Genomic DNA, 23428 nt, shown 5'->3' with positions numbered 1-23428 from the left:
TGGTAGGCAGTACTACAGACTGAGTTGGCAGAGAAAGTAAGTTTACAGCAAAGGCAAGGGTTTGGGCTGACTGTGTCAGTCTCACAGTCAGGTAAGTACAAATGCATTCCTGTCAGGGTCACAGCTCCACTGCTGACATATTTGACTTTGAGGAAAAACTAGTATTTAATTTCTCACAAGTATTTTATATTGAAGACAGCTCAGCCTTGAATGATACTTAATGTCTGAGCAACAGCTGTAGTAGTAGATTTATTTCCCTGCTCTGAGCAGGAGGTTAGACTAGGTGGCAGCCTCAGGTCCCACTCAGTCTGTATTACTTGCAGCTACAATAAAATAATTTCAACAGTGGTGGTTCGGATCAGAAAAAAAAATGAGGGATTTAAACTCTGGTTTGTTGGGTTTCAGGGCAACTTTCTCTTTTATTACACTCTTATTCAGTATTCTATAGAACTGCCAAACACATAACTCCATTAAATTTACTCAAATTCACAAAAGATATTTATAGAACTGTAAATGGCTTCAACACCTTCTCAGAATACAACATGTCAGAGGCCAATCTGACAGAATGGCTTGCATCCCAATTAACACTTAAGTACAAAGCAGGACAGAGCTATCCAGCTACTGAACAAAGGTTCCAGAAAGCTTGGCTTGGCTTACTGTCACAGACATGGCTCAGGAGTCAGTTTTACAGTCACTTGGACAATTTTTACAGTAAGCCACATACTGTTTAGTAGCTGGCATACTCTGTTCCTGGAGCCTCTTCTAAATCTGAAACAGTTTGAAGAAAAGTGAAAGGCAAAAGGGTTAATCTCAGGTGAATGGGAGAGATTGGCTGAATGCCCGTGTGGCACGCAACCTCTGCTTTTGTTTTCAGTCTCTTAAGAAAATGGGGGAACATATCCAATGTCCACAGTGATCTTGGTATAAAGAGGATGCTTAGTCCTGGAAAGGAGCCTGAACTGTAATGTATTCATTCCATCAGCTTTCCATGTTTTTCTGGTGTTGTGTTGGGAAGGAGGCCTGAGGGAGGAAGAAGACCTGCAGTTAGAAGGTAACATTGGCAGTTGAAGCTGCAGAATAAAGAGTCTTCCAGAAGGCAGAAAAGCCCTGAGACAATTCTTCCCATGATACAGACTGAACAGATTAGAGTGAGTTCACACTGAGTATTCCAAACAAGGAGGACAATTTGGACTGGACCCTGATCAGAGAGGGAGACCAGCGAGGTGGCAGCTAGAGTCTCCAAAACCCAAGAAGCTGTCAGCAGCTTAGAGAGACTTGGGAGTGCAATGCAGAAGTTTGCAGCCACGGTGTACATAGGCTGCTCTAGGTAGGTTGTTGACAGGGTTGTTATGGAAACCTGAGTTTTGAGATGATCAAGAGAAATCTGCACTGCCAGTGTGAGAAGCCTCCACCAACACTTGACCCAACACCCTCCTCCAGCTCTTCTATATAAAACAGTCTTTCATAAAGTCTCTCATAGCACCTTTCTCATGTCTTCAAAGTAGAATATTGCTTTCCACTATTTTAATGGCATGTTGTAATGCCACACAGACTGAACAGCAAGCTTTTAATATTGGGAACTTGTAACACAGTGCACCTTCAAACTGAAATCTCCCTATTTATAAGACAGGAAGTATTTTTTTCTTTAAGTTATTCTCCCCGTATAATTTCATGTTTAAATCAATGTGTTAGCTTCCTAGCTGGCATGTGTCCTTCACAATAGGAAAAAAAAAAGCAGGAAACTAGGAGAAACCCTTCAAATGTAAAGACAGGAGCTGAATGATTCAGTTGAAACTGACTGGGGGCTGCTTTTAAATAGCCTTCCTAAAGCAGAAAAAGCAGCAGTGACATGAGGCTGGGGAAGATAACAGCCAACCTGCCACAAGGCCCAGAGTAGCCCCCCAGCTCCACCAGGTACCTCCTCCAAGGATCCTGGACCTCTGTCTCTTCTTCATTGTAGTCCATCACTCGGTAGCGGCCAAGGTGAGGTGATGTCCGGACTATTTTCATTCCCGCCAAGTGAATCCTTTAAAACAACATACAAAAGTGTTTGCTTGGGCCACTAGAGATGCCACTTCCAGGCTTATGGTCAGAGATGATTTTCAGTTCTAATGCAATAAAAACAAAGTGCAGAAGCAGCACAGGGCCACATGACCTTCTCTAGCGGGCTCTAGGCCAGGCTTGGGCTAGAAAGCTCCCAGTTGCAGTGCACTTTGACAGGGCACAAGGGGATTAGAGCAAGCAGGGAACGAACTACAACATACAGAGCATTCAAGAGCATTTCCCCTGAGTCTGACAAATGAGCATTATTCCACTTCCTCCTAAGAGCAGAGCTTTTGCTGCCTAGAGGTCCCTCACCTAAACTTTAAGGGAAGAAAAAAAAAAAAAAGACCTCAAACTTGCAGTTTCTGAAAGGAAGCCAGACCCAAGTTTCAAAACCAGATTAAGCTTTTCTGTTCTTTGAGAAGTGCCATTCTTTCAGATGGCCTGATTAGACTGGTCCATAAAAGATTAGGGCACCAGACAAACATACGTAAACTCAGCTGCAGTACAGTTAGATAACAGAAGAGGAACTGAAGGCTCAGAATTCCAGAACAGAGCTTCTAAGCCCAGCATTTTGGGTGACTTTCAAGCAACTCACAGCCCACTGCTGATAGCACCTATGTTACTTTGCCAATAAAAAGTGCCTTCAATAGTGCTAGAGCTACCAAACCTCTGTTATCACAGGACAGCCCCTAGGCAGAGAAAATTCCTGTGAATGTAAGAATGAATGTTTGCTCAATTGAGGTTATCTAACTGGCATGTTTGCAGCATTTGACTGCGTTCCATCGGGATCTGATACAGCAGGAATGTTATAAAGCTGAAAGGCTACAGAATTGAAAATACTTGTTAGGCTAGAGCCATCAGATGATTGTAACACTTCACTGACAGTGTTATAGTTCCATTATTTCACATGGAGTTTTAGACAGTTTCTTGTTTTCTGAACATAAGCTTATGGCACATTCAACCATAAAGAGACAAAAAAGCAAGAACACTAAACTAGCTTTGCTGTTGCAGTTTTTTGCATTGCAAATAAGACTAAAACTGAATTGTTAATACATTCATTTACTGTTAAGAAGAGTCCAGGAGACTTTCCTGTAGTTGAAAACGTTAACACATGAGTGGCTTCAATTAGAATACTGTTTTTTTCTAATAGAAGGCAGATTCTGGTATTTGCTACAACTTGGATTAGAGAGTACTGCAGTCTGGCGACTATAAGTAGCAGCTGGCAGTTTTTTTTCACTAACTCTGCTTTTAATAAGCAGTATCCCAGAAAAAAAATCATCTTTAAACAGATTTTAAAAAAACCCAGGATATTAAAATGCCAAAAACCAATTCATTAATTTTTTTGCTACATGGTAAGAAGTGCTTGAACACCTCCTAAAATCCAGATTGCAGCTGGTCATTGAAGAACAGTCAGTTCATTCCCAGCTTCCGAAGGCTGAGACTTCGGAATGTGAATAAATCATTAACAGGCATTGTCCACAGCCTCCATGTTTCTCTGGGCCAAAACATTGCTAATCATTAGTGTAAGTTTTCTCTGAAAACATAGGCTCTAATTCCCTCCCAGAAAGGGCTATTCTGGGAGCTATGTAATTCACTTGCCTTCCAGGATTCTCTTAAAAGAAGTGCCCTCCTATGCATAACTGGCATGACTCTACCCTGGGTACCAAAAACCAAATTAGATGCCTAAGCTATAGAACAGCTGAATAGACCCAGCATTGTAGTACTTGATGTAAAGATCTATTTTCCTGGCATTCTATTCCTTTCATAAATGCTGACTCTCTAAACAACCATGCAACCTTCTTTTAGTTGGCTTTCTCTGAAAGGCAAAGGAGGAATTCTATATTAGAAAATCTGGCTTTCAATTCCCAGATGAATACTGCTTTGAAAAAAAACCCTGTAACTTGTCACGTTATGCAAGACAAAAATAACAAAGGCTTCCATGGTCAGGTTAGTTTTATAAACTCCCTATGAGCCTGCCTCAGTGCTGGATCATAAGGGTGCACAGTGCAATTCCAAAGATGAATAAAGAAGCTGCAGCCATGATTCTGTACTTGAAGAATTCACATTAGGCAGAGCACCTGGAACTAAACTCATCTATAGAATGCTGCTGCCATGGCAACCAAAGTACAAGAAAAACCATCAACTCTTGCTGTCACTGACTCACTCTGGTACACAGGCTTCTCCATCACCCAGCACTGCAGACAAAAGATAGAATTCCTTGTGCTCCTCAATCCCAAGTATCAGTGATTAGGTAACACTTGGAGCAGCCTAAATGCACTTAACTTAAATTCCCCACTGTCTGAGAATTAGTTAAGTACCTTCTTATTCCTCAAGCTTGCAATTCCTTCCCTCCCTTGGGGCTCTCAACATCAGTGGAGGCACTTGTCAACTACAAGCAGTTATAACCCCTTGCACTGAAGGCACAAGGATGTGAAATAACATTCTGCTCCCCAGAAAGGAGAAAGCTTTGTTTTCCCTTGGTTCCTTTCCTAGGGTGCTGCTATGCTTCACTTGCCAGCTTAGATTCATTTCAAGCCTGTGCTGTGCATTGGTACCTTGTAGCAATGTCATCATTTTCACCACCATCGCCCCAGTATGTGTTGGGAAACCCATTCATCTTCATGTAATGTTCTGGAGTCAGAGCAGACACGCCCCCAAAAAAGGACTTGTATGGCAGACTAAAAGAGAAAACAAACAGGCAAACAAACACCACCCTCCAAAAAAACCCAACCACCAAAAACCAGAGTTCACTACTGAAGGCTAATGCCTGTCCTCCACAACTAACAGTGCGCTCCAAGTCACACAAACATTAATTGCATACTTGCAGGTACTCTCATGAGAATGCCAAACCCCAAAACAGTAAACCCAGTGTAATTCCCATCATGTTCTATCCCCCTCATTGTTTCCCAACACCTTCCCCCAAAACTGACTAAAGTAAAGCTGGTTTCAAAATTCATATCTTGGATCAGTTTAAAGTACCTGTATCCAACCACATCCTATTCCACCCGATCCAATATTCCCACCTTATACTTTTTTTCTTAAAGGAAAGTCAAGCAGAAACCTGCCAGTCATTTGCCAAGCTGAGCTAACTGTGGAACAGGGAACATTCAAGATTGCATGCTTGGGTCAAAAATATCCTTTTCTAGGAAGTAACTACTGCAAAACTAACACACAGAAAACCTCATAAAGGTTGTGTTTTCCACTGTTCCCACCCATACTTTCTAACAGGAAGTGAACCAACTGGAATATATGCACAGAAAGCAAATGGAGTCACTTACGTGTACTGATACTTATCCATGGCACTGGCCATGTGCTTGGGATAATATTCATCACAAATGTACAGGTTATAATCATTCTCAGGCACCAGGTCAATATCATGCAGGACAAGGCAGTCCCACTCTTCATCCTTCATGGCTTCCCGGACACCAACATTAAGCAGCTTTGCTCGGTTAAATGAACCAGTCCCTACCTGGAAAAGAAAACCTACATTTCTTCACCAAAACAGCAAAGATGTTGTTAGATAACTCAGTTAAAATTTGTTTTAGTCAAGAAGCCTTATTCAAATGAATGAATCAAAACTGGCTGCAAATTCCATGCTCCCAGCTTTGAAAATGTCACCCATCCTCTTCACAACATTCTCAACAATTGTCAGCTTTGCTGTGTCAGGGGCTATGCACTGTTGGCACCTGAAGAAGGAGGATTTTCAAGAGATCCAAAAGTGTTGCTGTACAAATGTGCACCTGAGGATTGGAACACTTTTGCCCTGCCTACTGTTTACTAAAACTTACAAATGAGAAAAAGATCTTGGTCAAACAAAAAAGCTTCTTTGCCCTCCCAATAAACTATTGGTTTTAACTGATGAATCCAAAACTTGCTCCCTTGCCACTGATCTTTTGCAACATCAGTGCATGTCAGGTACAAAAGGCTGCTTGACCTGCAGACTGTCCCACAGCAGGGCCAAGCCACATGTATAGATTTGACACAGACTAAAAATATCCAGCTTCACTTCAGCATTTAGTCTCCAGGTTTTGCTCAGTAGTCACACTGACAAGCTACAGACAAATCACATGCAAATCTCAAAAAGAGGAAAACAAAAGCTATCCCTGTCCTGGGTTACAAAATGAAAGTGCTACTGTGGGATGTAACCAAACTCTGTATTCTACTTTCCTCTACATCATTTTAGGACAAACTCTTAAAGATGGGTCGTTTGCAGCAGCTGCCCAGCACACAGCCACCCCTCAGGCTACAGCTGGGTGTTACATAAGGAATAAACAGGCAGCCCGGCAAGGCAGGATAGTGTTTCTCTCTCTTCACACCGGTGACTCAGCTGCGGTACCTCCCTCCGGTGAAGCAGCAGTCCCACCCACCCCGAAGCGTCTCTGCTAAGGGGCTATCATGAACTCATTGGTACCACTGAATAGCCATCAGCAACAACCACCAAGGACTCAAAAAATATTCTGTCCCTCATACGACTACATCACTCCACTGTGAAACTCCCTGTCCTGGGAGAGGTACCATTGAACCTGACCACATATAATCTCGATTTGGGAACTTGGGACCCCACCACGGCTCGAGGGACCCAAAGGAGGACCAGACCTTCTACAGGACCACCGTTCTCAACACTGCAGTCATCACTTAATCAGGCTGTGACCACCATCCTGACCAACAGGGGGACGGGCTATATTCTGACTTTGTCACTTTAAGCCAGTGTTTTTGTATTAATGCATTTATTGTAATCTTTCTATTAAGTTGTAATTCTGACCTGAAATCTTTCTCAAGGTGATTTTGTGGGGCTTCATTTCTCCTGCTGATTTGCTTTCAAACCAGACAACCACTTAGTGACAAATTTATACCCCCAGGAAAAAAAAAAAGCCAACCCACAACAGAACCAATTAATAGCAGAATGATGATCTTGACATGTGGTACAGTATTTCAATCATTAGCAGTCATGGAGGCAGGACAGCTATCTGACCTCCTATCAGCCCATGCATAAAACAGTATTTCCACATCAGAAGAGTCACATTTCTTCTTCAGAACCCAGCCCTTAAGTGGTGTAGCTGAGCTTCCCAGCAGGCACATTTGACTTGGATTTACCTGCTGAATCAGGTAGATAGTGTAACTGAGCTGCTGGCGCTGCAGGAAGGGATGGATGTAGTAGAGAAGATGGCGAAGGTACTTCTCCTGGTTCCTGTAGGCCACAAGGATGGCGGATTTGTAGCGGGGAAAGCAGTGAGGTGGCTTGTAGTGGCCACCAGACTGAACAAAAGGATTTCTTTTCATGATCATCCTTTCACTAGGGAGCACCCTGAAGGTGATGGTTAATGGACCAACTGTAAGGAGAGACAGAAAAAAGAATAAGTAAGATCAGTGATGTTTCTCCATCTTTTTTCAGACCTATGAGAGCAGCTACCCATGTTTGCTCCTTCAGACAGCAGCCCCACCAGAGAAGAGTTAAGAACACCCATGCAGATGTGGCTCTGTGATAAATTTCACTGCTGCCTGCTGGCTACCTGTCCCTGCTCCACAGCAAGTGGAGCAGGGAGAAGTGGCCAGCTCAGCACCAGGAGGACACACCACCTGCCAGGCATCCTGAGTGCTGGCACGGCCAGCAAGTCTCACTGGGCTGCTGCACAGCTGCTTCTCCCTGGGACTGCCAGCCTACTACAGTCTTGTGTTGCTTAGATGAGATCCTTGAGTAAATGGATTCGCTGAAAGAAACAGCGTTGAAAACTATTCAAGATGAACAGACACATCTCCTTTTGCTACCCATTTGGAAAATTTCTCTAAGCCTCTTTCAGAAGAGATTCAAGGACAAAGGTGTGCAAGTGGATATTCAGCAGGTCAGGGGAGAAACAGTTTAAAGCCTGGACGAATAGAAATGCTTTAGAAAATGTCAGCTCTACCTTTAAAAGCATTTCAAGTTCAATTTGATGTTATAATCACATGTCACAATGGCTGAATTTGCTATATTATTTCATTTTATACATTGTGATATACATTCAAAATGTTGGGAAAAGCAGATGACAGAACTGAAAAAGAAGAAAGATATTATATTTTCAGGAACAGGCACAAGATAGCAAAAGATATATATGATTGTTGTTCTACTCAGCACTTAGTTTTTAAATACAAAATATACTGGATGTCTTCAAGAGTTTTTGCCTAATTAAAAAAAATCTGCATTTTTACATGAATTCGTATATTCTTCAGATGGAAAAAGACTGACAAGTGAAAAAGAATCCATATAAAGTATCAACACCCATTTTAACACAAACCTCATTGTTACAATATAAATAAACAAATTCTACAATTATCTAAATGCCTGTCCTCCTGGGTAGTGAGAAAAGCTTCCAGAGGTAGCAGAAGACTTGTATTTATACACAAATCAGTGTGTCTAAATGGTTTTCTACAACTGTGAACTTTTAAGAAAATAAAACACAAATTCAGAACAAGATTAACATCCAATGCTTAAATGAACTAGCAAAAAAACTTTCACCCAAATCATAATTAGAAGCTGGAAATTTCAAAGGACAGTTCTATTTAAAAATTCTTTGCAGACCATGCTACCAAGGGCAAAATGTTTTTTTGCACCAGAAGTCTGCAAGGCAAGTTTGTAGTTGGTGGTGTTTTTTTGTTTTGTTTTTTTTTTTTAATAGCTATAAACAAGATTTTCTTTCTTTTCCAAGTGGATAATTAACACTATGACTGTCCTAAATCAGGTTTTCAGTATCTTCCAAGTGAGACTCCCTCTTAAACCACTGAAATAAATTAATCTCTCAAAAAACTTCTGATAATGAAGCATGAGAGAGAGCAAATATTTAGGCCTGGTGTTTAGGAGCTTTCATTTGAGCAGGAGAAGGTACAGGTGTGTTTTAAGACTAAATGAGCAAGTGAGTCCAGAATATGCTTCTTTCATTTCATCCTGTATTCAAATCTCTGCTACAGTTCTAACAAAACAACCAAAAAAAATCCAGCCTGCCCACACCCACATCCTGTTTAACTGACACAGAAAGAAGCAACATCCCTCCACTGGTTTTGGGCTGGTTGCAGGTTTTTTGGAGCAGTAACAAGGCTTAAGGACTAAATTTGCGATAAAATTCAAAGTGTCCATTCTGAACCAGGGAACATTTTGCTACTATGAGGAAGTTGGTACACCTCACATTTCTGATGGGCAAACCTGAATTTGATAAATGTCTCCTTTCCTTCCTCAAGGAACACACAAATGGCATTTCCTGAAGGTCAGCCTGAAGAGCCACTGATCCCATTTCTCACACTGTCAAAAACGTCTGGTCTGAATCCCACTGCATGGGTTTCTGTTTGTTAGTTTGTTTTTAAAAAAAAAGCCTGACTTTTGCTTGTCAGCAAGATTTTGCAATTGCTGACTCTTAAACATCACTTTTCAGTCCTTCTCCAACTATTTAAAATACATGAGAATTTGATTTTCACTGCATTACCCGCAGCAGGAAAGCAGAGTACATTGCCATATATTTGAACCCGAAAGAGAAGAGTGGTTCTTCACAGAATCATTGTGTGGGCTATGAACCTAGGTCACATTTACAGTGAACATTTCATGATGTTATTTCCTACCACTGTGCATGCAGTTTCCCTTTCCACTGGTAAGACTCCCATGTTTCAGTCCAACAATGTTATCAACCTGTAGTTTATGTTGCTGTTTAGATTAATGGACTTGCTGATTATCAGATCTTTCAACCTAAAGCACCATTAACCACTGATTTGATGACAACTGGAGCTTGCTAAAGTAGTATTATATTCAGGGATTTCAACTATAGATCATTGCTCTAAGGAAAACATAAGAAAGGGAATTAATCCCTTTTATTCTCCCACAAAGGCAGGGTTTTGTTTTCTACAAAACAATTGGGACTCTGTATTGCAGAGTAAGATTCTGCAGCAACAACCTTTAAATTCCAGAAAAAATAAGATCTTAATTTGAACGTAAGGGTATGAGTTAGATAATGTGAATAGCTTCACTCCTGTTCTCTCCTTCCATACCCAAGCATACCATTCAGGACTGTAACATCTGCATTTTCCAGGTTTTTCAAGACATCATGTTCTCCCATGTTCCTGGCTCTACACCTCAAACAAATCAGCTCAGAAACTCAATCTGGAATATGCCAAGGGAAGGAAAAAAAAAAAAAAAAAGAAATCAGTGTGACTTACATCCCCAAAACCTCTGGCTGCCCTACACTCCTTGGCTACAAGCTACATTCCAGCTCTCATGTCTCCCTGCCGTCCAACTAACAAAGGGCTAAGTCAGTCTAATCCAATTAAATCCCAAATGTGAGCAGAGCACTTGCAGGCTGGACCAAAGAGGGATAAATAAAACTGCCAAAGCACAGCCTTGGAAAAGGAGGAAAAACCATCTTACACATACTAGGAAGCACAGGATCCCTGCTGAGGCAGGGTACAGAATCAACACCCTGAAATGTCCAAGCAATTTTTCCATGGCCAATTTTTCCATGGTTCCAAAGATATTTCTGTGCCCGTACCATCACATAGAGGGTGTTTAATGAATACGAAACTTCATTGTACAGTTCAGTCTCACAACTTCCTGTGCTGTCAGCTGGTGCCAGTGACAGCACATTCCCCCGCTTGCTTCACTCCCTAGGCAACATATTTACCTATGAGGGGACCTATTGACTTGGACCATATCTATCCCACCTTATGAAAGTACCTCCAGGACTTCTGAACTCATTTAGAGTTTGCAGCTATAATTACCAAGCCCAATCAGAATAACCAGAACTTACACAGGACGAATAAACAGGAACAGTAGCATGGGTAAACGCTGCACGCAGATACTGCAGCACCACACACTGCACTAACAGTCATATTTGTGTAATTCTACCAGTGCTTGGGAAAAAAATTAAAAATCAGACCAACAGCATCATTTAAGCATCAGTTTCTAATGATAGAATCTAAGGCTGCCTCAATGGCACCTGAAAATAAATCTCAGCATTCAGCACTGCCACCTTTTTATTTCTCTTTCAATCCAAGAGAAGAAACTCTGGCAACATTAGAAAACATAGCAGGAGCTACTTAATACAACAGATGGTCCTGCTCATGAAAAGGTTATGACAGATGGGAGTAAAAGGCAGTAACTACTATAAGAAGGGCTTGGAAAAAATCCTTCCATAGCATGAGCAAATTATAAACAGCAGAGTTAGAGACAGAACTTTCAACTATTAAAGTCCTCGAGGGCCAAACCAGCTTGTTCAGCATGTACCACGCATGAAAGAAGGTACCCCTCTAAACCAAACCAGAAATAATACAATAAAGCCCAATCTACTACCACCAAACTTTTTCCTCGTGAGAGGAAAAGATGAACTGAAACAAGACATCTTGCATGCAATGTGAGAAAGTCAGATTTTGAATTTAAAAGCTACTTAGTTATTTTTAACAAAGTATAACCCTGGCATATAAGCACTGCACTTTTTCTAAAAATAGAGGAGGAGGAAGAAACAGGCAATGGGTTATTTGTGTAAAAACTTTAACCTTTGAGGGAACTTGAGTAATTTATTCACTATATTAGTGAAGACACTGAATACCTGCAATGCTTTTCAAGTTGTTGGTCACAAAACGTTCAGTGGACACCACTAGGTGTTTAAAAGTACCACTAGGCAGCAGGAGTCTAGTTCCTCTAAGGCAGAGATGATCAGCAATTACACTTTAATTCTTACTTCACAGCCCTGGAAAAACCAAGTTGCTGCAGATTCAGGAGACAGGAAATAGACAGATGAACTGCAAGCTGATTAACATTCAAACAGTTATCAAAATGATCTACTACATATATAAATGGAAAAAGTGCTGCACTTCATAAAAGCCCTGATGCAGAAACCATTTAAGCCATTTGGCATCCTTCCAGGTACTTTAACACGCTTTAGAGTGGGCACAGTGACTTATTACCAGCTCTGAACAGGAGGCTGAGTCCTCAAGAATTGATTTGAAATCTCATTTAATAGAGTTTATGAAATTAATATTAAAAGGCATTGCTCTCTGCAATATAATGCTTCCAAGAAACATCAGCCTCATGAGAGATGATGGCAACAACTATTCAAGACATTTATAAAGTATTTATATCTCAATTCATATGTGCCCATTACGTATAAAACAAGGGACAACTCCCCCACAAAACAGCATGCTTCTCAGCTAAGAAAAAAGCAAAACACCCAGAAGAGGCTGACATGCAGTGATAGGAGCAATGATTTACATCCTATATTTACAGGGAAATACCACTGAGTAAAAGTTAAGCAGTAGCAGAGACCTCATTTTTCTTAAGCTGAATTTCTATCAGTGCTCCAAATTACTTGTGTTTCACTTCAACAGTGGCTCATATGCCCAACTCAGTATTTTCATACAGCAAAGCCCACACAGTTACTTTGCCTCATGGTTGGCTTTTTTTTCCTCCCAGCTAGCTTACTGTTTGTTTCTGTCTGTGACTAACATCATGTTTCCATTTTAGCTCTGAAGTACCGCCTGCAGGACGATCCCCTGTTCTCAGCACTCTCAGTGATGGGCAGAAGAGTTCTTAAAAAGACTTCCCAGCTCTAAGAGCACAGATTAATGAAATTTTACTCTGCATCTGCCTCCTCCATATATGTCACTACTTTTACTTATCTGATTGTTTGCAGGCAAGCTGCAGGATTGTTTGGTTCTTTCTTTTTGGCACTAAAGCTGTCTCATTTGACTCTTTAGGAGAGGGGATTTTCATCAGTAGTGGACACAAACTAGGTGCAGTCACGGTTCTGCTGTGCTTTTTCAAATAAAACGATTCAGCCTGAAACAAGGAATTGTAGCTTCCCAGAACTGCATGGGCTGCAGCGCACTGAGGCCACGACACCCAGCACCTGTGCAAAAAGGCTCTGTGCTATCAGGATTTCAGGACTTAGCAGAGCCATTTCTGAGGGAAATGCTGAAACACATGCCCAAAGCTATCTTACACTTTCAACATACATACTGTGTATATTTAACTTAATTGCAAGCAACAGGGGAAGGAAGAAAACATCTCAAAAGCTGCAGTCTAAGCAGGCTCATCCAAAGAGTCCCAGCAGAGTTCTCCAACCTAAATAAGCAACTTGACACAAGTGCACTGGCTCCCCACAGAACTTCCCTGTGAACCAAGGTCAACCATTTGCTCCTAATGGGCTCCATGTGCAGTGATCAGCTTTCCTAGAACAGCAGTCCAAGGTTAGGGGTATACAACATGTAGACATGCAGAAACCTATGCAGTATGGAAAAACCCAACAAGAGTAACTTACTACACAGGACTCTAAGAAGGTGATGGCCCCAAACCAGCTGTAAGTGCATGTTGATGCAACTTAATCCATTCATGGCTGGCTGAGTCAAAGGGATTCACTATTGCCTGAGCAGCACCACCACTTTACTAGAAACACACCTGCTGTATACACCTGTTTTGACTTTGTACTGACTTGAAATTTCTCAACTGTTTTAGTACTGCAACAGCTGGACGAATGCTGCTTCTTAGATCAGCTCTGGTTTGGTCCTACTGTGAATACAAATTAACTGTGACCAGACTTTTAAGTCAAACACAGAAGTTTCTAAGCCCAAAGGATGTGTAACAATCACAGACTAGAAGATCACCATGAAGAGGAAGGTGCCATCCTCATACATCCTCCTTAAGCTGATTTCAAGTCAACTTAATCAACTTAAGTTGAACTATAGGTTTGATATAAGGCTAAGACAGAGAATCCAGGAGTTAAAGTAAGAGGTCAATATTATGCAGTTTCTGAAGTGTGGGGTCATTTTACACAGGACTGCCATGAGAAAAACAAAACACATTACTAACTTGATATTATCACCATACACTGTTTTCACTCTTGCTCTACAATCTTGACATCTGTGTAACCAAACTCTCAATATTGGAAATTTGTAGGCCAGTAAAATAATTTTCCTCCCACAAGCAATAAAAACAACACAGGTTGTTTACAGGAGAGAATTTTGTCAGTGTAAGTACATCAGCACACCTGTTTCAAAGTTTGAAGAAGGTACAACTTACGTTTATGACACATTCAGGGTTATGAAAGAGGTTCTTTCAAACCACCTTTCCAGGGTTTTTGGAGGTTCATACCTACCCAGGACTGGGGACTGCGCTGAGCAGTAGGGCATCGTGTCCTCATTGGGAGCCCGGGTGAACAAGCTGAGGTTTGTGTACACATCATGGGGCTTCGAGTAATCCACCACCTGAGGCGACTCTAAAAACCCGCGGAACACATGCGAAGGTCCGCCTCGGTAGAGGATCAGGATAAATATTGCTTGGAAGACAAATACAAACAGCAGGAAACCATGATTTTCCATACGGGAGAGGAACATAGTTTTTAGCCCATGCTCCAGGATCAGGGCGGCGAGGAGCTGAACTGCCTTCCCCGGGCTGCCGTTCCACGCTCTGGGCTACATCGCTGCGCAGACCTTCTCCTCCTCCCCCTCCTTCTTCTCCTCCAACTTTCTGAGGCGGCAGCGTGCTCCCCTAGCTGGGCTTCATCAGGACGCCGAGAGCCAGACCTCCCCTTGGCGGTGCGAGCTGTGCCAGGCGGGCTGGAGGAAGGAACGAGGCGGCCAAGCCACGCCGCTCGGAGCCCCGGGGCAGCGGCGCGGGCTCGCCGTGGCACAGGCGCAGCACTCGCCCTCCCCCGCCCGCCTTCCGGCGAGACTACAGCTCCCAGAATGCAAGGCGGGGCACGGCCGGGCGGTGCTGCCGCCCGGCATGCTGGGAGATGTAGTCATCTTCCCTCCTCCCTCCGCGGCCGCCGCTGTGGGCGAGGAGGGAGAAGGATGGGGTGGCTGCTGAACTGCGCCCCGTGTCGTCTCGTCGGTGAAAACCCGCCTGCTGTCTCCACTTTAAATTGGCTGTTGAAGTGGTCAGGGAGCGATGAATGGAAATTTAGACATTGCAGTGGGCTGCCCGGGGAGGTGGTGGAGCCTCCATCCCTGGAGCTGTGGAAGGAAAGACTGGGCGTGGCACTCAGTGCCATGGGCTCGTTGCCATGGCCGTGTTCGGTCATAGGTTGGGCTCAATAATCTCAGAAGTCTTTTCTAAACGGGGTGATTAGGTGATTCCGTGGAATGGATACACCTCAGCGAGTGCCTAAAGGGACCACAGCAGTGTGGCCACGGTGGGAGGCCTCCTGCCACGGCCATGCTTCCCTGAAAAATTTCAGCTTTTATGCCCCTCTCTTCTCTGCCTGATTTTGTAAAGAGATGGGGCTTAGATTTGTGCTGTCAGTCATTTGTCTGCTCTCATGTGCTTGCTTTTTCTTAGAGGAAAAGACATTTTACCGATATTAAATTCCTCCATGGGGTCAAAGAAGAGTTGGCGTTGGCCATGTTTGCACTGGGGAGAGGGTTAAAAGGAAATCTGTGAAGGGGAGCAGGCTCTCTGAGCTCAGCATCCCGCTCCAAGGCATAGCCGCTGGCTCGGCAGCCAGCCCATGAGTGCTGGCCCTGACCAGGCACAGCACTGAGCCCTGCACAGGCTGCCCAGACAGACCGCCAGCCTCTTTCCCTGGAGAGATTCTAAAGTTGTCTGGACACAGTCCTGAGGAACGTGCTCTAGGGGACCCTGCTTGAGCAGGAGGGTTGGACCAGATGGTCGTCCGTGTGCCGTTCCAGTCTTACCTGTTCTGTGACTCATGAAGCATGTGCTGCTGTTTACCTTCCAAATGGGATGGCATGGCAAGAAGATGGGGGGGAGAGAGTGATCTCACTTTTATGAGGAGTGGGGAGTACTCTTGCTTCAGAGTTGGACCGAGATGTATGAGACACATGTATGGGAAACTTGATCTCAATCATTTTCCTGTGCGGAACAACCCATTATTCCATGTAAGCGGATTGCTTAAGGCCTGGATGCAAATTGTCATAATTTCACATTTAATTTTAACTTAGTTGGGTTTTTAAATAAAAAAATGTAGAGAACTTTTCTTTTCCCCAGGCAAAGTCTTGCTTTACTGAAATCCGCGCAATGCTTCTGCCACAAGGTTGCTTTTTTTGTACACCTACACCTACTGTTTACATTCTCCTTCTGCCATTCCCTCTACAATGACAGCAAACCCACCCTGCTTGCCTTCCCCTCCATAAAACAAAGCAACACTCGCTGTTCTGCAAGAACAATGCCAAGGACAGGAAAGAATTAATCTCTGCATCAGCTGAGAAACAAAGAAAGGAATCAAGATTTTCATGGTATGACCTGGGGCTGTAGATGGCAATTGTTTCAGGGCCAGTAGTGCTTTATGTTTCTCTTGCAATCCCTCCTTGGGTCACAGTAGGAAATCTCAATGTAGGAAGAATTTGGACAAAACATGTCTGCCTCCCTCTGTCTTGGAGAAAGGAGCAGCTGGACCATTAGAGCTGCCCCACTTCAGTGGTTCTGCTAACTTCCTTGCAGTCAGGGCTTAGTTGTAAAAATTGCCACTCTGTGCTAGTTCTTGGGCAGAAGAACGAGGTCAGATGGAAACAGTGTACCCTAATCTGTATTTTCACCTGTGTGTATATTTGTTCTCCAGACTGGAAAACTAAATACAGCTGGGCAGATCAGCTGTCTGCAGAGGAGCCAGCCAGCACGTGTTTCTGTGCCTGCTTGGAGAGCTGAATCTCCAAGTCTGTCTCCCTCAGGAGCCTTCCAAACCAAATACAGTTCCTCTCCTTCCCCTTCAACCATCAACACTGAAATGAGTGGATCATAAACCCAATCACGAGCCTTTTCCTCACTAGAAAGCAAGCAAGCCAGGAAGAGCAAAGTACAGGTCAGAACTTCATGGTGCCAGCAGGTCTGAGCCTTTTCAAGGTCACAGTGCTCCTGTTTTAAACAGAGCTGTGGAAACTAGGGTGTGTTTTGAATAAAAAATGAATTGGATTGCTTAAATGCAAAAAAAAAAATAAAATGTAACTGTCTCCACTGAAGTGTGGAAGGGAGGTGGGGGAATTTTAGCAACCTTTGCACAGGGATTTATTGAGGGCAGTGATGGAGGAAAACAATGTGAGACTGGATCTGTAAGAACCAGGCACCGGGCTGGCTTCCACAGTCAAAGGTCTGCCTTTCTCATTTTCACACAGCTCCCTGGGAGATTAAATTGAATGCATACGAAAACAAACAAGCAAAAAAAAACAAACCCAAAAAAAGCCCCAAACCAAAAGACACCCAAACCAAACCAAACACCATCTTCAACGGAGCTTGAAATTAAGTTTGTGCAAGAGCCTTTGGATTGTCCCACGGGAGGGGGCTTTCCCTCCCTCCAAGTGTGGTTTCACTTCCAATCAGGCCTAAACATGATGAGAGACTGAGAGGAGTGCCTCACTCTGTTTAATAAGATTCATTCTTGCTTGCTCTTTTTCTCTCCCTTTCCCCTCCATGCCCTGTCTCCTGGGGGCTGCACTAGATCCCTACTGCAAGTGCAGCAAAGTGGCCGTGGGAAGCTTTGCCTTGAAAATGCCGGGCCCGAGGAGTGGAGGAACAGCTGGTGTAACAGAGGGGTTGATACCAGGCTGGGTGCTCATACAGTGCTGGTCAATGTGCATTATCAAGTGTCCTCTCAGTCCCCAGGGTTTCCATTAAGGCAAGAGGAAGGTAGCATTAGTCCTTCTACAGGTGGATGCTTTCAGCCAAGCAGAGCTGTCCCTCATTTTCGGGGAGTGAGGTGGTTTTAAACCATGACACTGTGTTTTCTAGTGAGGTGCATGTTTCAAGTGCTTCGGCCACAGCAGTTCTTTCTCAGCCTTTTGCAAGATCTTGGCTTGTAAAGTTCACATTGTTCTTCTAGCAACACCTTTGTGAATGTGATTTTTTTATTACACAGGTATGAATTTGGCTTGTTCTCTAGTATGCTAAGTTTTCAGCAAGGCTTCCTCAGAAGAGTTTTAAAACTGCTTCCATGTTTCTGAGAGGTGGATGCCCTCCTGTTTAAAGACCTGGATAGCTGATATCATGTACCTTGGACCAGTACAAGAGTAAATTAGTGAGAGCTTTAGAAACAGAACCTGGATATCCAAGCTTCTCCTAGTCTTGTGGAAGAGCCAACAGTGGGCTCCTGTCAAATAGACATTTCACTAATACAGCTTGTGGCACCCTTCCCCTTGGGATGGAGAACTGATGCCTGCCCTATGTTTTGACCACCACTCACTTCTGAGTCATGGTCAGTGCCTTTACAGAGCAATCTCAGTAGGGATGGACACCATGCCCAAAATGACTGCTAGAGATGCCATGAGACTCTGAAGTTTAGGCTGTATTCTCCTGTCTCCTATTTCCTTTATATCCATAATGCAGGCAGCGGTCTCAGGGACCTGAAATGTTTTTGCTTGACTTTCACTTGTAACATTTAGGTCAGAGGAAGAGTGAAATGAGTAGCCTTGAAATGAGAATACTTAAAATAGATACTTTTCCCATTATAGATTCCGCCGTGTTTTCCTGGAAAAGGAGTAAGGACTTAGGCTGCAGCCAAGACAATGCAATATCATACTATTCACATCATATTTAATAATGCTCTAGTACCATTCAATATAAATAAATAACCATTAAAAAGTACTTTCTTGACATTCTCTTTTGTTCATCAATAGCATTTTCTGCAACAGGAAAGGTTAGTAATATTCATTGGTTGGTGAGTCGGATGAATCTCAGAGAACATGAATATCAGGTACTAATATGCTAGTAAAAACCAGGTGCTGGGATGCCTTCTCTTATTTAAACACTTCATGTTTGATCTGTGGCTTCCCTCCTTACTGCACTCACTTCTCCTGAAGCCTGTAACCCTGACGGCTGCTTCTGTCCTGGGCTCTCCCACCCTGCTCTGCTGGCAATCAGCCATCTTAACTTGTGGCACCTGTTCCTCACCCACCCTTAGTTGATACGTCTTGGCCAGCAGCAGTCCTTGCTGTCCTCAGGCTGCTCTACAGGGAACAGAGTATTTGTCCTAAACAGGTCCATCTGTCTGCTAGCCTGGAATGTCAGCTGCCCAGACAAGGTCTCGGTTCTGCACAATGTAGTGACTGACAGAACTTCTTGATTCACAGAAGGTCTGCTCCACAGGGCCAGGCTGGGGCAAGAATGGAGGTGGTGCAATAGGGCTGGTCTTGAGAGCCGACTCTGACCATGACTACAGTGTAGTAGATACAGAAAGAGTAATTTTGGTTTCTTGTAAGGATGTAGAGATAACAGCTCTCTAAAAACATGTATGTGGTGGGATCTGTTGTAATGGGAATGGATCCTTGCTACAAACACTCACTGTCAGTGCTTAAACCCTGTGTAGGACCTGTGTGAGGTTAAAGGTCAGAGAATTAATCACCACATCTCCTCCTGTTCATACGGGCAGAAACTTTGCCCATCTCAGAGGAGAAAATGGAGGATCATAAATCAACTCCTTTATTCCCTCACTCTTGCTCATTCATTGAAACCACAAAGAAGGGGACTTAATCTTGAGGTAATGCTGGGTAGAAGCACTGAGCCCACCTGCCTCGTGGCAGGATGGGCTGGTGAAGCCCACTGGAGTGCAAGCCCTGCTACCTTCTGCAGAGGGCAGGACAAAAAGCTCTGACAAATGCAGAGTGAAAAGCATTTTGTGGATGCTGGACTTCCTTCATGCTATCAGGTGCCAGTAAGCTCTGTGAGGACCTTTCTACAGTCCAGAGAGTACATTGCTTTCTCACCCCGTTGAATATTTCCTTCATGCTGAGACAGCTGGCAGGGTGGCCTTGTACTGCTGGTGTATTCATCCAGACAGGCCCTGGCCTTAGCCTCACTAAATGCAGTCTCCATTTCTGTAGTTGTTGCCTATTCTTTGATTTCTCCATCTCTCTCTCTGAAAGGAGGAATCTCTTCTCCTGTGCCTCTCCCATACTTTGGTCCCCTCCTATAGCAGGATGCGTGGTTGCTCCTTCTCCACTGAGGGAATATGGACCAACTCCCTTTCTCAGATACCCTTCAAAGAGCCCCCTTCATGGAGGCTTCCTGAGAGCCCATGGGGACTGTCTGCTGAGTGAGGCAGTCCTTTGCTCATGTTTTTACCTCAGTGTGATTGCTTGGGAGCCAGAAACTTAGTGCCACCCACGTTTGTTGCATAAAAGAACTGTAATTTCCTTCGCTGTACTGCTCCCCTTGCTGTGTTTCTGATTATTTTGCCAGTTTGAGATACCATGTAAAGAAACCCCAGGGAGCACAGAACATATGACATTCATCGGTGAACACCAAGCTCTACTGTTCTGAGGCAAGGGGGGAAATGTTCTTCATGAATATGTCATGTGACCTAAGCTAGAAACCAAAGCTAAACAAGGAATAGGCAGAGAAGAATTCTAGTATAAATAAATCAACAAATAAATAAGTTTCCTGCCAGCCCTGAATTCTTTGGGCAAGGGATGACTCAGTTACTTATAACTTTCTCCCAGCTGTGAAATCTTTGATGTGTTTTGAATGCCTTAAGCCTCGTTTCTCATGGCCTAAGTGAAGAAGGTTTTAAAGATCTGCTCAGAGGGGTTTCTGGGTCATTCAAGGAATCTTCCTGGAAAAGTCACAGTGACACCACTCCCCACGCACACATATGGTAGCAACACTTGTGCTTTTAATCCAGTACATCCTTCCTTTGGTCCTCATTTGCACCTCCTGTTTTGTAGGCTGCCTCCCACCTGGCTGTCTTCCTGTTTTATTGAGGGAAAGGGAAACCCTTCCACATGACACTGACTCTTCTCTCTTCACAGCACCACAGACTCCTTTCAAAGTTCAGCTGGAAAACCTTGCCACATTTGTTATTTCAGTTGTCATGTATGTGCTCAAGATAGGTTTTCAGATGATGTCTCCACATTCCTTGATGCTCTCACAGCAGATGAGTGCAGGCTCAGGGTTCCTCTTCTCTGAGTGCTTCTCGCCCACCTCCCTCTCAGAGAGTTGTCTTCCTCTCTGGAGGTCCAGGAAGCAAGTCTATGCACATGATTTGAGGCTCCTGAAGCACCTGATGGTGCTGCAGCAGGCTTCCAGGCCTTGAACACGTTCAAGTCATTTGCCCCTGCTTTCTGCTCTCTGCCGCAGCACATGGCTCTCTGCATGGCCCCTGAGGTACAGTACCTGCCACGTCTCCCAAAGCAGGAGTGGAACTTCATCCAGAGGGGTCTGTGCCTGGGGATCTCAGATGGAGTTTTTCAAAACAACCTTAAGCAGGAACAGTTCAAGATCTGAGCTGAGGGATAGGCACCACATCCCTTCTGAACTCCCAAACCCCAAATGAGGTTTGTCAGCACAGCTTCCTCTCCAACACTGAAGGCTGATCTGTGTACGTATTGGAGTGCATCCCTCAGAGGGAGAGACTCTCATGCCAGCTTTGCTTTAAAGCTGTTTTGAGAGCACACCAGCCTCAGGCCAACAAGTCCATGTTTGTGCTTTAGTGACAAACTCCTGTCCTTGAATTACTGCAGTTTGCAGTTGCTGTACTGAAGCTCAGGTTTTGCAGGATGCCAGGAGAGACCTTTGGAGGCACCTGCACCCATCCTGGATTACAGCCTCTGTGCTGGCACAGCAGAGAATGAAGATCACATCCAGTAAGTTTTAGCAAATGGTTAAAAGTACAGGGGCCAGTGGGGAAGGGAAGCACTCCTCTCCTAGGTGGGGAAGATCTCAGGGCATCACCTCAGCTCTGTCCCTCCTTATTACCACCTCTTTGGGCAATGGGAGCTGTTTGGAGTGGTGACATTTGGGGGTGTTTATCATCCTCCAGCAGTGGAGCAGAGCGCGGGGCAGGACAGGCAGGGTGCACAGCTGCTGTGGTTGCTGATGAACTTCAGGATCAATCACAGCCCTCTGCCTCTGTCAAAACAAACACAAGGTGAGGTAAGGTAAGAAGGTGTAAATACAACATGGCTGTCCCCCCGGCTCAGGCAAACACCTTGCAGGCATCAGTGAACACGTTCCTCAACCACACTATGCATGGCTTTGGGCCGGGATATGGCTGAAGAACTGCTTGTTCTCTCTGCGCTAGAGTCTTACCTGGGAGATTTTATTTAGGAATTAGAGAAAGTTTCTGACAAATTTTTTTGTGTCTGCACTTAAAGTCATTATTTTAACTACTCTGGTAATTTTTTTAAAGAAAGAGTAGGAGGATGAGATCTGAGGATCTATTCAGTCTGTCTGGAAGCTGTGAAATGCAGATGAACCTTCTCTGTTTCCAAATTTCACAATAGCAGGAGACCTATGCTAACCTAAGCACACTCTTCTCTTTTGTATGCCTGTAAATAAAAATTAGCAATCAGAATAGGTAGTTTTTAAAACACCAGTCTTCTGTGATAGTTTTCAGGACTTTAAGAAAGAAAAATATGAGGTGAAATTAACCTCCGTCTCCTCAGAAGGCAAAGCCTGTGTTTCAAAGGTGTTTCAGTACAGTCGGCAGGGATGTATGCTGTGATAGCTTTGGGCTGCTCTGTGGCAAGCAGCCATGCAAGTGGTCCAATTAGAGATTAGGGGAGTACCAAATCCCACACCAAGCAATGTCTGCCTGACTCACATCTGCAGGATTTAAAGAGAAGGAGGGCTCTGGGAGGTCTTGGACTTAACTGGCTTGATTAGTCCTCAAGTCCTCTCAAGGAGGACTAATTGCCAGGAGGGAAAGATGGAAACATTCTTCCTATTGTGTCTAAGAACAGAAGATCCTCAGGGGAGCAATTTTGCCTCTTTTTTTTTCTCAGCACTGGCTTATCTAGATCATGTCTATCAATGTTCTGAAGCTCAGCAGCCTTGATAGTATGAACTTCCAATACACTGAAACCTTCAGCAGAGATCTCAATTTAAAATTTTAAGAGATGCAATCGAACAATTTTGCTTGATTGCCATTTATTGTCAAGCAATTTACCTTGCATGTCTCTCCTGGAGTAGATGCCACCTGCCAACCTGATGTATCAGAGCAGTTGCTCCACATGACAGACAGTGGTCCAGAAGGGATTGTGGTCAAAGTGACTTCTAATGCGAGTACAAAAATCCTTAAAAATCTGCAGGGCTCATCCAGCCAACAATCTGATTGAAACCATTGGAGAGGATGGCTTGGATTAAGGTACAAGTCCTGCTGATGAATCAGTGGCAGTATCTTGATCTTTTAGGCTGGTTGTTTTCCGTTCCCACAACGAATCACTCATGAGAAGCCATTCTCATGAGACTCCATAGCCAGTGCATTACATTTCTTATGGAGGATGGCGGAGTGCTTGGCCAGGAAGAGAGATGAGGACAAAAGAGCCCATCCAAAAATGGCACATTTGTGAAAACATTACATCTGCATTGTGCATCTCCAATGGAGCAGTCAGCCCCTCCTCTGGCAAGTAGGCAAGGAGGGTCTAATCTGTCTGAGTTTTTATAGGCCTGCTCACCCTGTACAAAGGAAGTGATTCCTCCAGAGCA

General features: G+C 43.9%; 2 protein-coding genes across 4 annotated transcripts in view; both read right to left on the bottom strand.

The window, feature by feature from the left end:
* Positions 1–390: 390 nt before the first annotated feature.
* Positions 391–14725, bottom strand: LOC119699432 (beta-1,4-galactosyltransferase 3-like). The gene is made up of 6 exons (XM_038132927.1): positions 14151–14725; positions 7141–7376; positions 5325–5515; positions 4602–4724; positions 1919–2026; positions 391–1020 (listed from the first exon to the last, which is right to left on the bottom strand). The coding sequence occupies exons 1-6, from the start codon at positions 14386–14388 to the stop codon at positions 879–881; spliced, it is 1038 nt and encodes a 345-aa protein (XP_037988855.1). The 5' UTR covers positions 14389–14725; the 3' UTR covers positions 391–878.
* A 3791-nt stretch (positions 14726–18516) lies between these two features.
* LOC119699438 (galactosylgalactosylxylosylprotein 3-beta-glucuronosyltransferase 1-like) overlaps positions 18517–23428 on the bottom strand; it is a 28559-nt gene continuing 23647 nt past the window's right edge. For all 3 annotated transcript variants that reach the window (XM_038132960.1, XM_038132949.1, XM_038132938.1), the window contains exon 6: positions 18517–21850. The gene's annotated coding sequence lies outside the window, so the exon portion shown is untranslated. The remainder of the gene's footprint in view (positions 21851–23428) is intronic.

The sequence above is a fragment of the Motacilla alba genome, chromosome 1 (assembly GCF_015832195.1).
Source record: "Motacilla alba alba isolate MOTALB_02 chromosome 1, Motacilla_alba_V1.0_pri, whole genome shotgun sequence".
In the NCBI taxonomy this organism is placed as follows: domain Eukaryota; kingdom Metazoa; phylum Chordata; class Aves; order Passeriformes; family Motacillidae; genus Motacilla; species Motacilla alba.
This window is presented reverse-complemented; position numbering and strand designations above follow the sequence as displayed.